Source organism: Phascolarctos cinereus, unplaced genomic scaffold, assembly GCF_003287225.1.
Source record: "Phascolarctos cinereus isolate Bilbo 61053 unplaced genomic scaffold, phaCin_HiC Scaffold_726;HRSCAF=1367, whole genome shotgun sequence".
Classification (NCBI taxonomy): domain Eukaryota; kingdom Metazoa; phylum Chordata; class Mammalia; order Diprotodontia; family Phascolarctidae; genus Phascolarctos; species Phascolarctos cinereus.
Window position 1 is genome coordinate 79,670,200 of NW_027556098.1, and position 14,601 is coordinate 79,684,800.

The following is a 14,601-nucleotide window of genomic DNA, read 5'->3' on the forward strand; positions in this document are numbered from 1 at the left end:
TAGTCTCTAAACAAAACTGGTAGAGTCACACAGCTAGTAAGTGTTACGTGTCTGAGGCCACATTTGAATTCAGGTCCTCCTGACTTCAGGGCTGCTGCTCTATCCACTAAGCAATCTAGCTGCTCCCCCCCCACCATTCTGTTACTTTTAAAAGACTTTATAAGCTCTGGCCTTGGAGTCAGGAGGACCTGAATTCAAATCCACCTCCAGATATGTGACACTTACTAGCTGTGTGACCTTGGGCAAGTCACTTAACCCCTACTGCCTTACCAAAAAAAAAAAAAGATTTTATAAACACTTTCTTTAGTATTTCAGGTATTATATACCTGAACTTGTTAATAATATTCCTGAACTTGTTAATAATATTCCCATAACCTAAATTATAATTTAATGATAAGTAAAGCCCTACATGTTAAGACAATGGGTCCAATATATTGGGGATTTATTTGATAAAAGTTTTGTCCAGCAGATTAGACTGAAGAAATTTACTGTAATCAATGCCAAGTCTTTAGTATTTCTTGGACCTGCTTCTTCTAATGTAATATTAATAAAAAATTTCTGGATCTAAAGTCTATTTAAACAGCATACTTCAGACTTCAATACCATATTCTGAAGCTATCAGTATTTTCTATTGGTTATGTTGTAGCTGTCTCACATTTCCTTTGGAATGGGGTTTAAAAATAAATATGGTTACAACTTATTAAAAACTCAGTATTCTTTTAGGAACAAATAGCAACTAGCAATAAATATATGTATACATTTATATCAGAAGTCTCTAAAGAGACAAACTCAAAATCCTACGCTTCTAGATCACGTTGGTAGAAAGTAGGAGACAATGAATATCCTCAATAAACATATCTCTGAAGTGTAATCATTAGGAAGTCTAACAGTGAGGGGCAAGAACTGGCACATACCGCTGCACAAATTGTGTGTTTTAAGAGCTGAAATATTATTTTATCCATGTGAGAAAACCAAGCTCTCTGGATGACTTCAGCAGCCTGAGTTTTTTCAATTCTAAAGGAAAAAAAAATAAATGAACAAGTTTAAATCAGACATTATTCTTTCCTAAATACTCAGGAAACTTGAAACTTAAATTCCTACTAATTTTCTTCTTAGAATGCAGTGTTGTGGAGTAGCTTTTGGGGCTTTGACATTTGCAGAACTAAGCAGAGAAAGGAGATGTAATACTGGAGACTTCCATTAACTTTTCCTTTATTATCCTTCCTAAGTCTCCAAAATAAACTGTTCAGAACTATTATAAAAATGTATTATCAATAAATCAGAGTAACTGGATGACCTTTACCATAAAATGTTTTCTAAATCTCTGAAGATTCTTAAAATGATATAGGTTATTAATTATTAAGCCGATAGTATTGTTCAATTAGTACAAGTGCTTTGAAGATTAAAAGTACGGTAATTCTAAATTTTCCCTTTTTTGGCTAGACCTGTGATTTTATTGGTGTATAAGACTACTTAGTGTGGCACTTCTACCAACACAAATCAGAACTTACTCTGCAAAACTGATAGTCATAGAGAGCTCCCTCGGTCAGAAAGGTTAAGTGATTTGACCATGGTCATACAGCCAAGGTATGTCAGAAGCAGGACTTGAAACAGACCATCCTGACACCAAGACCAGCTCTCTCTCTCCAGGTGCCAGGCTACATAACAGAGGTGTGTCAAACACACAGCGCTCCTCTGGAGGGCAGCCAAACCAGATGAAAATGTTATTGAGAAATGTTTAACAAAATATATAAAAATATAATACAATAGTGATAATGTTAATATGTGGCTTTCAAAGCCAATATGCTGCCAACAGGTATCTTTAAGTATACAAACTCTATTTGAGTTTGACTCCACAGCTATATGACATAATTCCAAGTTGCAGATGCCAAATTCTCAGCTTAAAAGCTTTAAAAAGAATTACAACGCACTCTAAGGAAAGAAGAATCCAGCGCCCCACCCCACCCCCAATTCCCAGATTTTTCTTCCTGAATTATATTTATGCCTGGTTAAAGCAGAAAACTGAACTTGAGTGCTAGCCACTGGTCTCTGAAGTAGCTGATGCTGTTCTTAAGTAGGGAAGTATAAACAACAGCAAATTTGTTCCCTCCTTTAGCCCTTTACCCAGCCATGGCTCCAAAGGAAGAGACATGTTAAAGACTGCATTTCTGTACTCTTCCTTCCACCCAGAGGCCCTAAATAGAGAGCACCTTTCAGAGAGCTCCGGAAGCTGAACAGATGCCATCAGCCAAATCCAAAGAATGGTCTAAGGGGTCTGTGAGGTCACACCCTCAAACACCAGTGTTCCAGGTTATGATTAGAACTTGGACGGCCACTTAATTCTTGACGCTTCTTTGTTCTCTAATGTCACCCCTCCATTAACAGCATGACACTCTAATCTACCTCCCAATTTACTTATTCTCACATACCTCTTATCCTATTTAACCACCTTTTCCCCCTTTATTACCTCTTTCTGGTACCCTCATCACTATTCAGCTCAACCTTACTTCTTCCTTAAGCTCATTTTACTGTACTCTTTTTTTTTTCAGGCGAGGAAATCAGGGTTAAGTGACTTGCCCAGGGTCACACAGCTAGTAAGTATCAAGTCTGAGACCAGATTTGAACTCAGGTCCTCCTGACTCCAAGGCCAGTGCTCTAACCACCATGCAACCTGGCTGCCCCTCTACTGTACTGTTAAGGAACCCCTGTGCTTTTCTAGAAAAATTACTCCATATCCTCGAATTTTTCACTGAGCATTTCTCTTCACTCCTAGATTTAACTGAAATTTGGCCTCTCTTCTGGTAATCTCATATCCCTTTTAACTTCTCTAGTGGAAGGAAGCCATTCTTTTCCATAACTTTCAAGGAGAGCTGAAACCCTGCAAAGAGCTGCCAGCCTGGTTCCTGGGCTAACTCTAAGCCAGAGTAAAGCCTCTGAGAGACAGCCTGTCTTTGGCGAATAGGAAATACAGGTGAAAAGACAGATGTAGGCTTCATGGCTCTCTTCTATAGTTGTGTGTTCCAAAGAGCTTGGCCTCTGATACACATAGTCCATATAGGGCCTAGAGAAAAGAGAGGCTTCCTTATGGAAGAAAAGCTGAAAAGGTTTTCCCTAATCTGCTAACTGGGTGTGTTTGGGCTTAGGGCCCTTTTCCTTAAAGCTATTTGCAGAAAAATCTCTGGGATGTAGCCAAGCTAAATGAACAACTGTAGAGCCCACTTCCCCCACCACTGATGATTTTAGCTTTGGCCAGTCAGAAGCAGAAATTAGCTCCACAGCCTCAGGCCTTGAGTCAAATGCTTGACAGTGAACGGCAGTGGCTATGGACTACTGAAGCAATGTCAAGAAGCTACCACATGAGACTAGCAGAGCTAATGCCCAGCAGAGATTATATACCTGGCAGAGACTGCATGCCACACAAAACCAATGAGGAACAACATGACATCATCAGAAGATATCAACTCTGTAACTGGAGCAGTAAGTAGTCCACATCCACGTACGTGCCTTGGCCCCATGTGTTCCCTATTTGTATGCTGGGGCCTCATATATTTCCTATGTATGTGCCCTTTCATGCACATGTTCTCTACTTGTGTACACACACGTGTACCTATATGTTTCCATTCTTCTTATTGATGGTGTAAAAAGTTGTTTCAGGTCGTGGGGAAATTCTTTATTGCTACTTTTCTTACTATGTTATTCCATTAAGTTTCTTTGTGTTGACAACTCAAATCCATCTTTCACTCAGCTGCCAAAATGATTTTCCTAAAGCATAGTTTTAATGATGTCACCGCACCCCCCCCACCCCAACACACACACACACACACACACACACACACACACACAGAGTCAGTGAATTCCAGTGGCTTCCTATTACCTCTGGGATCAAATATAAAGTACTCTGTCATTTAAAGCTTTTTACAATCTGGCCCTTTCCTCTCTTTTCAGTCTTCTTACACTTACTCCCTTCCACACAGACCTACTTAACGTTCTTCACACATGATAATCCATCTCTCTTCACTGTCTGTCTCCCATACCTGGAAGGCTCTGCCCCTTACCTCTGCCTTAGTTTTCCAAGTTTCCTTCAAGGCAGTTCCAAACCTACTTTATTCAGGAGGTCTTTCCTAGTCTCTCCTAGCTGCTCGTGCCTTCCCCTCTTTGATGTATCTAGTTATTTACATATTATTTCCTTTATTAGAATGTAAGTTCCTTGAGGGCAGGGACTGGTTTTGCTTTCTTTGTATCTCTAGTGCTTAGCACAGTGCCCGGCACATAGTAAATACTAAATAACTGCTTAGTGACTGACTGACTAGTATTTAAGGGCTCACTGAGTTATGGTTTTAGATGGATGCAGACTCACAAAATAACTTTAAAAAGAATAACTCATGCTGGAATGCTCACTATGCTAAAATTGGGGTAGGTGTCCCTGTATGTTACATACCTCCCCAAATCACTGGGCTAGTGGAGGAGTTGATATATGCTTCATTTCTGACAGCATCTACAAGTTCTTTTCTTTCCCATCTTCCATTCTCAATCACCTTTCCTCCTTCAAAGTTCATAGAATCAAAATATATAGCCTTCTCCATTTTCCTTTTGCTTACGGTCTTCCAAACTCAGGTTATTCTTTTCCTTGCTCAATTACCAGAGTACCTGGCTCACAGTTTTCTTCTCTGTCATTATGTTATGGACTTTAATAACCACAAGTCCTACCTATGGATGTTCTCTTCAACAACCCCCTTTTCCATCCTAATTCAACAATCAACCATTAGACCTTAACATCGCTGCGAATTGTACTACCTCTAAAAGCTTGATCTCTGAAATTCTTCCCAGTGACTATTATCTCCTATCGTTCTGCCCCCTTACTCTATCACTAACGCTAAACTTGCCCTTGTTCTTGTTAGGACCTTGCGGGCAGAGAATGCCCTCTGACTCCCTGATCCCACAATGGCTTCCTTTGCCTCTCTACGTAGTCTAGACTCAGTGTTATTCAAGTGATACATCCATCTTCACTTGATCACAACATTTCTACAGTGCTAATCTGACATTTTAACTAGTCCCCATCTGGTTCCTTCTTTTCACCCTTGCTGTTGTGCATTCCTGGAGAAAGTAAAGAAATTATGCTTTAAAACCATCTACCAAAATATCTACTCTATGACAGTAATTCTCCAAGTGTGGTCCTGACACAGGAGATCCATGGTGTCAATATTACTGTCATGATGATATTAAGATAAAATTTGTTTATTAAAGTACTGTTCCTCTTTCCATCTAACGATCTTCTTTCCATTTACCTAACTGGGGTTTCAACCAAAACAACACATAGTAGCAGACTGGCTGCAAAAGCAGATCCCACTGTCTTCTATTAATCCAGACATTAAAGAGACTTGCAAAAATATATAAAAGAATGCCACTCTTCTTGCTAAATATTTTTTGTTTAAGATGCTATTTGTGCTAATATGTAATGGGGGATTATTACTATTTTGAATGAATTAATATTTAAAACATTTCTCGGTCTGAATTGCTAATATAGCAAATATTGATAGCTATAACCCATCCAGATAAAAGCTCCTTGGGGTACTCAATAATTTTTAAGAATGTAAAGGTCCTGAGACCAAAAAGTTTGGGAGCTGCTGCTATATAGTATACAATCTTAAGTGGGTCCTTACTGTGCTCAGAAATCCTTTAATTACACATTGACATCTATTCTTCACAACACCAACTATTCCAAATCTTCTCCTAACTCAAGTCTCCAAACCTGTTCTTGTACCTCAAACTCACAGCATTACTCCTACTTATCACAGAAGTCAAGCTGAGGGGCAGCTAGGTAGCACAGTGGATAGAGCACCGGCCCTGAAGTCAGGAGGACCTGAGTTCAAATCCGGCCTCAGACCAAACACTTGATGCTTGCTAGCTGTGTGACTCTGGGCAAGTCACTTAACCCCAACTGCCTAAATAAATAAATAAAAATAAAAGAAGAAGTAGTCAAGTTGAAAGAGATGGTAGACTTGGCTAGGTAGTTGCTAATGAAGTATCAAGGTAGGCTTCAAACTCAGGTCTTCCTGACTCCAAGTCTATCCACTATGACACCTGTCTTCCTCTTTTTAAAGATTATCCTATACGAGTTTCCTCAATTTCCTTCTCAAAAGTTTTTCTCTATTTTTTATCGTGTTCGTTCATTTACTCCTCCCTTCTTCTTATCTCAGAAGAAGAGGCTAATCCTAGCCAAGATTAATTTACCCACTTTTGTCTTTAATCCCATTTATTCTTATTTCCTCCAGGATTTTGTTCCTTCAATCATTCCCCCATTTTCATGTCTTCAATCTTTCTCCCCCAATGACTCTCTCCCATCTATGTATAAATATGCTCAAGTCTAATTCCCCCTACTCTCAGTTCTTCCCTTTACCTTCTGCTAGGATCCCTAGAGCTCTTACCCTACCCCTCTCCTCTTATTCTCTGCCAAACTTATGGAAAAGGTAACTTTGTACCTGAAAACTCTACATCTTCACTGCTTTTTCACTCTTATGAACTCTGCAATCTAGCCTTAGGTTCCAACACTGCTGGAACTGTTTAAATTCCCCAATTCTTCTATTTATAAATCATTTGTTCTTTTTAAAAGTCAGTAGTCATGGGGCAGGTAGGTGGTGCAGTGGATAGAGCACCAGACCTGGAGTCAGGAGAAACTGAGTTCAAATCTGGCCTCAGACACATGACACTCACTAACTGTATGACCCTGGGCAAGTCACTTAACCCCAGTAGCCTCGCCAAAAACAACAAGAACAACAACAACAAAAAACAATTTAAAAAAAAGTCAGTAATCACAGATCTAGACCTGGAAGGAATATTCAAGTTCATCCAGTTCAACTTCCTCATTTTACAGATAAGCAAATTGAAACCCAGAGAAGTGAAGTAACCTGCCCAAAGTCACACAGGTAGCTTAATGACAGAAGTCCTAGTGCTCTGGCTCCAAGTCCAGCACTTTCCACAGTATCTTTCACAATATTCATCCTTTCTGACCTTCATGCAGCATTTAACAATGCTGATCACCCCTTCCTTGAGGGCACTCCATCCTAATTCTCAGGAAAAGCTTAGAGTAAGCTGAGGTTAGTAAGGGGTGCTATGGATAACAGTCTGCACACTCTAAGTACTAGTTTAACTGCACGCTCATCTCCATCCTTGAACCTTTTCCTTCCTTGTCCTATTGATAATATTCCTCCTATGCCATTCACTGACTTTGGCTCACCCCACATCATTCTTACTCCCTCTTCCTCAGCAGATTACCTCACCTACTTTACTGAGAAAATCAAAGCTATGTGTTGAGAAATCCCCCAACTCCCCTGTAGCACTTTGAAGCTACAGTGATGTCTTCAACAGTCTCTCTGCCTTTGGTCCAGTCTCCAAGGAAGGGACGACTTCACTGTTTCAAGGCCAATTCCCCTACCTGTGCCCTTGATCCCATCCCCATTTCTTCTTGGGAATACATCCCTCTTTCTTATGTTTAATCACCTTCTATTGTTGTCTTCCTTTCTCACTGCCTACAAAGCTGCACGAAATGAATGAACAAGTATTAAGAGCTTACTAAACACTGTATTAAGTGACAGGGATACAAATACAAGAGTGTAACAGAGTTCTTGCCCTCAAGGAGCTTACATTTAATAGAAGATAAGTCTAGAAGAAAGTGATGAGAGAAGAGTGTTTTGGAGAAGGAAGTCAGAGCGAAAGATGACTGGAGTAAAAAGGTCACGGATTGAGACTGTCTTTGCCAGGAATGGTAGTGTTTCTTTGATTACAACTCTCAGAGCCACAGGGGGAGGAAAGATGTGATGCTCAGCAGCATGGCAGGGAGGTGGCATGGTGGGACCCTTGATCTTGGATGGAGGTAGAGACTATGGCTGCAGGTGGCATAGCCTACTGACTGCCAGGAAAAAATGTCCAGGTCTCCTCCAGCCCTGAAAATCTTTGCTTGACTCTACTATGCCCCAAAGCTATCATCTTAAATCTCTCCTCTCTTTTGCTGTGAGCTACTTGAAACAGTCATCAATCCTGGCTGCTTCCACACCTTAAAAACTTATTGACTTCTCAACTTCTTACAAACAGACTAAACTTACTAAAACTGCTCCCTCCAGTTACTGAGGATCATGAGACAATAATGAGCCGGACCTCGGAGATCATCTAGTCCAGTCCCCCCATTTTAAAGATAAGGAAACTAAAGCCCTAAGAGGTTAAATGACTTGCCCAAGATTTTAAGGTAGTCAATGAAAAGAATCTGAATTTGAACCCAGGCACTCAGGTTCACAAATTCAGCACACCTTCTACTGTACAACACCGTTTCCTGTTTGTTTTTTTCAAAATGTTGTTCTTTTATTTATTACATCACTGTTCCTCTCCACTCCACCCCCACATAGAACTATCTCTTGTAACAAATAAATAAGAGTAAAACAAAACAAATCAATACTCTGGCCATGTCTGAAAATGTATGGCCCCAAGCCCAAAAGCCCTGGAAATATGAGCCCTGCAACTCCTAACCCCAACCACTGGCCCTCCTTCCAGGCCAGTTCCTTCAGCCATTGAGGGCAGCGATCCTTGCAGAGACATGACCCAGCTTGTATCTGAAACCTATATTTATTTTCTTCTCCTATTAGAATGTGAGGTCCTTGAGAGCAAGGATTGTTTTTTTTGTTTGTTTTCATCCCCCATCCTTAGCACAGCATTTTGCACATAGTATTTAATCATAAATGCTTTATCATTCATTCATTCCATACCTACAGCCTTCCAGCTCTCAACTAAGAGACAAGTGTGATTTATCATCAGTCTTTTGAACTGTAATGGAATAAGAAACGACATGTATGTGTATGCATGTACCATGTATGGAATATGCTCACTTGTCATCTCTGCTATCAGATCATTATATTCACTTAATGCTTATTTTTAAGTATCAAAGCCACCTCTTCAAACTCTTTCTGATTCTCCAGTTAATGCTCTCAGGTTCCTCAAATCACTCTTGAATTTTTCTATACATGAACAAGTTGTAGTCCTCTCCACCACCCCCCAATCCAAACACACACAGTAGAATGAATAGTAGAATATAAATTCCTTATAGGCAGTAACTGTTACATTTGACTTGTAGGGGGCATGAGCATAGCCAGGTATCCTTAGCATCTAGCATATCACCTTGGACATAGTAAATACTTTTAAAATGTTGAACTGAATTTAAATGAAAAAATCTTCATGGAGGAGGTAGAATTTGATTTGGATCTTGAAGGATGGGCATGATTTCATTAGGCAGAGATGATGGGGAAGGACATTTTCAGTTACAGGTTTGGAAAAAGCACAAAAAAATGCTGTGTGAAGGAGTTTTGTATCTTCTCTAATTCTTTTAAGATTATAAATTTAGTAGCAATGGAAATAAAGATTTAAACATAAACAGGGAAAAAACTAATTGTGGATGAAACCATAAAGTTCTATTACTTAAGTTTTTTATGTCTACATGAATTTTAACAAAATATGAATTTTAACAAATTCATATTTGTCCTGTTTGTCTATGTTCCCTTTAGAATTCTTTTCCCCCCATATATTTTCTGTGTGGGCAATGACAGTTTTTTTTTTTGTTTTGTTTTGTTATTTTGGTGAGGCAGTTGGGGTTAAGTGACTTGCCCAGAGTCACACAGCTAGTGAGTATTATGTATCTGAGGGAGGATTTGAACTCTGGTCCTCCTGACTCCAGGGCCATTGGTCAATCCACAGCGCCACCTAGCTGCCGACATAGTTTTTTGAAAGAAGAATCAATAAGACAAGAACTGATTAGATGTGGTGTGTAAGAACATGAAAGATCAAAAATTACACAATCATTTTATATACATGGGAAAATGGATGAATAGGCACATCACTGACAGAAATAAGGAAATTCAGAGGTGCAGCAGGCTTGACAGGGACAATAATTTATATTTTGGACATGCTGAATTTGAGGTACTGGTAGGACACTCAGATATAGATATCTTATAGACAATTAGAGACAGTTCTGAACTTAGGAAGAGAGGAAAAAGCTAAGAATATAGATTGGGTGTCAGCAAAGAACTGATAATTGAAGCTACATGTGGATGAAATAGCTAAGGAATTGTAAAGAGACAACAAAGGAAGGTCAAGGACAGAATTCTTAGGAACAAAATGATAAAGGATTGGGAAGAAGGGAAGAAAAGAGGATAAAGTAAATGCTTCTAGATAGCTCAGTTTTGCTGTCCTTTGGCTTTGTTGTAATATTTTTTATTCTATCATTGGGAGTTGCATGGGGTGGTACTCAGGGAGGACTAGACCTCTGGTGTGAGGGCTTACTGAGCCCTTTCCAGGGGCTGCTCATCCACCTTTGTGTCCACTTTTCTCCCAATTCTCATCTGTGACTCCAAGAAAGCTCCAGCATGCACAGTGGCCACACCCCATTAAAACCATATTGGCAGATAAGCTAACCCATGCTGAGGGTAACTGACAGGCCTCCAAACCTGTCAGTGAGTTAGGAAGATGTGTACCCCAATCACCTAAAAACTTCACCTGGTAGAACAATTTGTTCCAATGGCCATGAAGGTGGCTGAAGCAAGCACCGTGGAGTGCTTAAAGTGCTTAGAGTCAGACATCGAAGATGCCATGGTCATCTACTGCATCCTGTACCATTGCCAGTTGTTCTGACTTTTGTCTTCCCACTGGACTTTAATAACTCTGGAAGGAAGAGTGAGACTGATGATTTGCGCAACTCTGCCTCACTTAAATCCAATTCATGTGCAAGTCACAACATCACACTGTGATGTCATTGGTCCCCTTTGAAAAATAAAAGATAAGCAACAATTGTATCACTGAATTTTTTGAGCTCCATATCCTCTAGTGTCAATTTGGGGTAAGTACTACTACTTTGCTAAGATTAAAGTTAAGCCTCTGTTCTTTTTTTTGAAATTTTCATTTCGAGTTTCAATTTTACTTATCTTTTTCTTCTTTTTTTAGGCCTTCCCACCATTTAAGAGGTTCTTGTGGTCAGTCTAGTCTCTTAGAAGTGTCTAACTGCAGCTTTTCCAAAATTATGCTCCTCTTCTGGAGTTTTCTACTAACATTTTTATTTCATAGTATTTATTGACTGTATTAACAGATTTTCTGCAGTATTTTTTCCCCCTTTTCTCTCTCTTTAAGCTCTTGTTGATTTTAATTTATTTGGCATGTTTTAACAGGACTAGTCACTGAGAGCTTGGCTATTATGAATATATGCTACATGCTTGGCCTAATGCAATTCCCACATGCACTTCAGAGAATGCACAGGCATTCTATGACTATTTTCCTGTTCTCTCACTTTGTGGTAACAAAAGGCTTTTTTGACTGGCTTCTGATGCAGAACTGAGGATGCTTATAAAAGGTCCCAATGACTCAACCTTGTTCTCCTCCCAGCTTAGCTGCACTGGAAGGAGGATGGCCAGCCTGCACATGCTCAGAAGCTCTCAGTGGGCAGTTCCCCAATTTCTAACTGTTCTGCAGGTTCTGAGGGGAAGATGGCTTTATACGTGACCTCTCACCCAGACATCTTGTTAGAAGACCCCTTAGAAGACACTAAATGAGACAAAGGAAGAGAAGTTAGAAAGACAGGATAAGAACTAGAAAAACATGATGTCCTGGACAATGATTGGGGAAGACCAGAGTTCATATTGCACGACTACCATCTCCCTTGTCTGTCTGAATACAGTCTAAGGTCAGGTTAGCTTTTTTTGGCCACTAGATCATGCTTTATACCATACTTGGTTTGAAGTCTTAGTGGCAATTTCAGTTTGTTGTTGTTTTTCCCAGATAAATTGCTACTTAGCTTTTATTTGTGAGGATGATTTGGAGAACACAAATGTCAAACTAAATTGAATAAGATGAAATGTAACAAATATTTTCTTGAGTCTGTTTCGTTATCTGTAAAATAAGATGGTTGTATTCATAGCTACCAAGGTCTCTTCTAGCTATACATCTCCGATCCTTGATTCCTACTCACTATTACCCCAAGGAGGGGCCAGTGCCCACTTCCAAGATGGCGGTGGCAGTGGCTGCGTTCCTCCATTGGACAGGATGGAGGTTCCTGCAGTGCGGCGACAGCCGTGACCAGATGTCAGCTCTCCCCAATGCCATGTGCTTTTCGTGCTTCAGATGAACCCAAGTATCGGCTCCCCCCCCACTCTTCCTCTCAGCAGCACTGTTAAGTCACAGGGACAGAAGAGCCCAATCCAGAGTCCTCCCCTCACACCCCTAGTACACAGACCAGGGTGGTAATGAGGATGAGCACAATGAAAGTGAGGAGCACCTGCAGTATTTGATCCTGACTACAGCTTTGGAGGTTGTGCCTGCTCCCAGAAGCCATTGCAAAAGGAGCTCAGTCCCTGGGTCTCTCTAGTGCAGCAGCTGGCGTGTTTGGAAATGATGGCAGTGAACTGATCCTGCATTTTGTGACACAGTGCCATGCTAAACTCAATCGTGTGATGGAAGTTGGGCTAGGCAGAGAAGGGGAAGATAGACCAGTTCATGAGAGACGCAGCGGAAACCAGACTGAGAATGCTGATCCCATATGTATATTGAACACTGGCCCCAGCTCTTGGCATCCTTGTGCTCCCTCATAATATCCCAGCCAGTATGGTGGATGACATATGGTACTATGCCAGAGACAAGTCCACTGATGTTAAGAGTGGTACACATGTTGGGCAGCATTGGCTGGCATCTACAACACTACAGAGCTTATGATGATGCAGGACTCATCTCCTGACTTTGAAGACACTTGGCACTTCCTTGAAAACAGGATCAATGATGCCATGAACAGGACACACAGCCAAACAGGTTATCTGAAGTTAACTTTGTTGGAACAGTATGGGAGCTATTCTATCATAATACTCCCACTGGTGATATTCTAAAATTTGGTGAATAAAAACATGTCACCTGCAACTCTCCATGAAGACACTCCCTTCCCTCGTGTTCAAAATGGGTGACACATACATAGGGACTTAAAGACTCTAACCTCTTCTGCCCTACCACTGTACATTAGTAATTATTTGCTAGCATTACTCCAGGGAATCATTTGACCTCTATGTAGGCAGTTAAATCATCTTTTTTTTTCTTTGCTAGGCAACATGGTTATGTGAGTTGCTGAGAGGGTCACACAGCTAGTAAGTGTCAAGTGTCTGGTCTGAGACCAGATTTGAACTCAGGTCCTCCTGGCTCCAAGGCCGGTGCACTATCTACTGCACCACCTTGCTGCCCCTAAACCATCTTTCAGTATAGAGGCATCAAAAACTGGCCCATAACACTCCCTAGTTTGACCTAATCCAAATTAACATGTAATTGGGAAATATTTAACAAATAAATGTACAATAAAACATAGATATTGTATTACCCCCAGGAGAATATAAGTCATTTAGATGAACATTCTAGTCAATGGAGACTTGAGTCAGTCATTCAATATGTCACTTAACCCTCCCAGATTTGTGGCATTCAATTCAACTCAATTTAACAACCATTTATTAAGTGGCTCAAACATTGCCACCTTGATAACCACTGAGACAACCTAGGACCCTGAGCCCAAAGTATTATTCTAGTAAGTAAATGAAGCAAGAAGCAAACCCAGATTTTTCTGACTCCAAATCCAGTGTTTTCTCTCTACACCATGGTGCCTTTAACATAAGAGGAACAAAGATAAACAAACACAAGTTAATTTGAAGAGGGAGTGAGCATTAATAACTTGTAGGGGGTTGATATCAGGGAAGGCACCTAAGGTGAACTTTGAAAGACTCACAATAAGTGGTCTGAGCAGCAGAGGTGGGAAGGTAGTACCTGCACGTGTGAATGACTGCAGATAAGAAATAGAATGCTAAATTTTAGGAACAGCTAATAGTCCAATTTAGCTAGAGGAGTAATGTGAAACAGGTCTGAAAAGGTAGGGGTTTTTTGGTTTGTTTTTTTTTTTTTACAGAAGGCCTTTTAAATGCCAGGCTAAAGAGTCTGCATTGTATTCTAAGGCAACATTCTGGAGATTTTTGAGTATGACATAGACTTCTGTCTTATTATTTTGGAATCTGGAAAAATTATTTGGGGAAATTATTTTGGAAGTTCTGTAGAGGATAAATTAGGGAGGAAAATCTGTCTGGAAGCAGAGAGACCAGTTAGAAAGTTACTATAAAAACCCAAGTGAGACGTGATGAGAGCCTGAACCAAGTAAGTCACATAGTCATGTGAGTGGCGAAAAAGGGAATCGATTCAAGAAACCTCACAGAGGTAGAATTAACATGAATTGATGACTGATGAAATATGGGGAGTGGGGTGAGGGAAAAAGAAGAGTCAAGGATGACTCTCAGGTTGTGTCAGAGCCTCTTCTAGTTCTAGACAAGTCACTGCTTATTTCTCTTATAAATGCAAGACATCCAGATATAAGTACTGAACAAAGGCCCTAAATCATTACTAACATGTTTATTACTGTACTTATAGCATGCTTTAGAATGTTAAATCAACATTTCACAGCATGAACAAACTTTGGCACTTTCGTTCTTTGTGCAAGCTGATGACCACCTGCCTTGTGCTGGGGTTCAGGCAAGGCCACAAAGAGCAGGATCCTATCTC

General features: G+C 40.3%; 1 protein-coding gene and 1 pseudogene across 4 annotated transcripts in view; one reads left to right on the top strand and one right to left on the bottom strand.

Moving 5' to 3' along the window:
* Positions 1-14,601, bottom strand: part of CUNHXorf58 (chromosome unknown CXorf58 homolog) — a 52,677-nt gene that overhangs the window by 28,795 nt on the left and 9,281 nt on the right. For 2 of the 4 annotated variants that reach the window (XM_020989878.2, XM_078146624.1), the window contains exon 3: positions 915-1,014. In XM_020989878.2, coding sequence (XP_020845537.1) covers positions 915-1,014 — 100 coding nt within the window. The other 2 variants (XM_020989880.2, XM_020989882.2) reach the window with 2 other exon arrangements.
* LOC110210857 (ubiquinone biosynthesis protein COQ9, mitochondrial pseudogene) lies at positions 10,561-12,902 on the top strand (annotated as a pseudogene).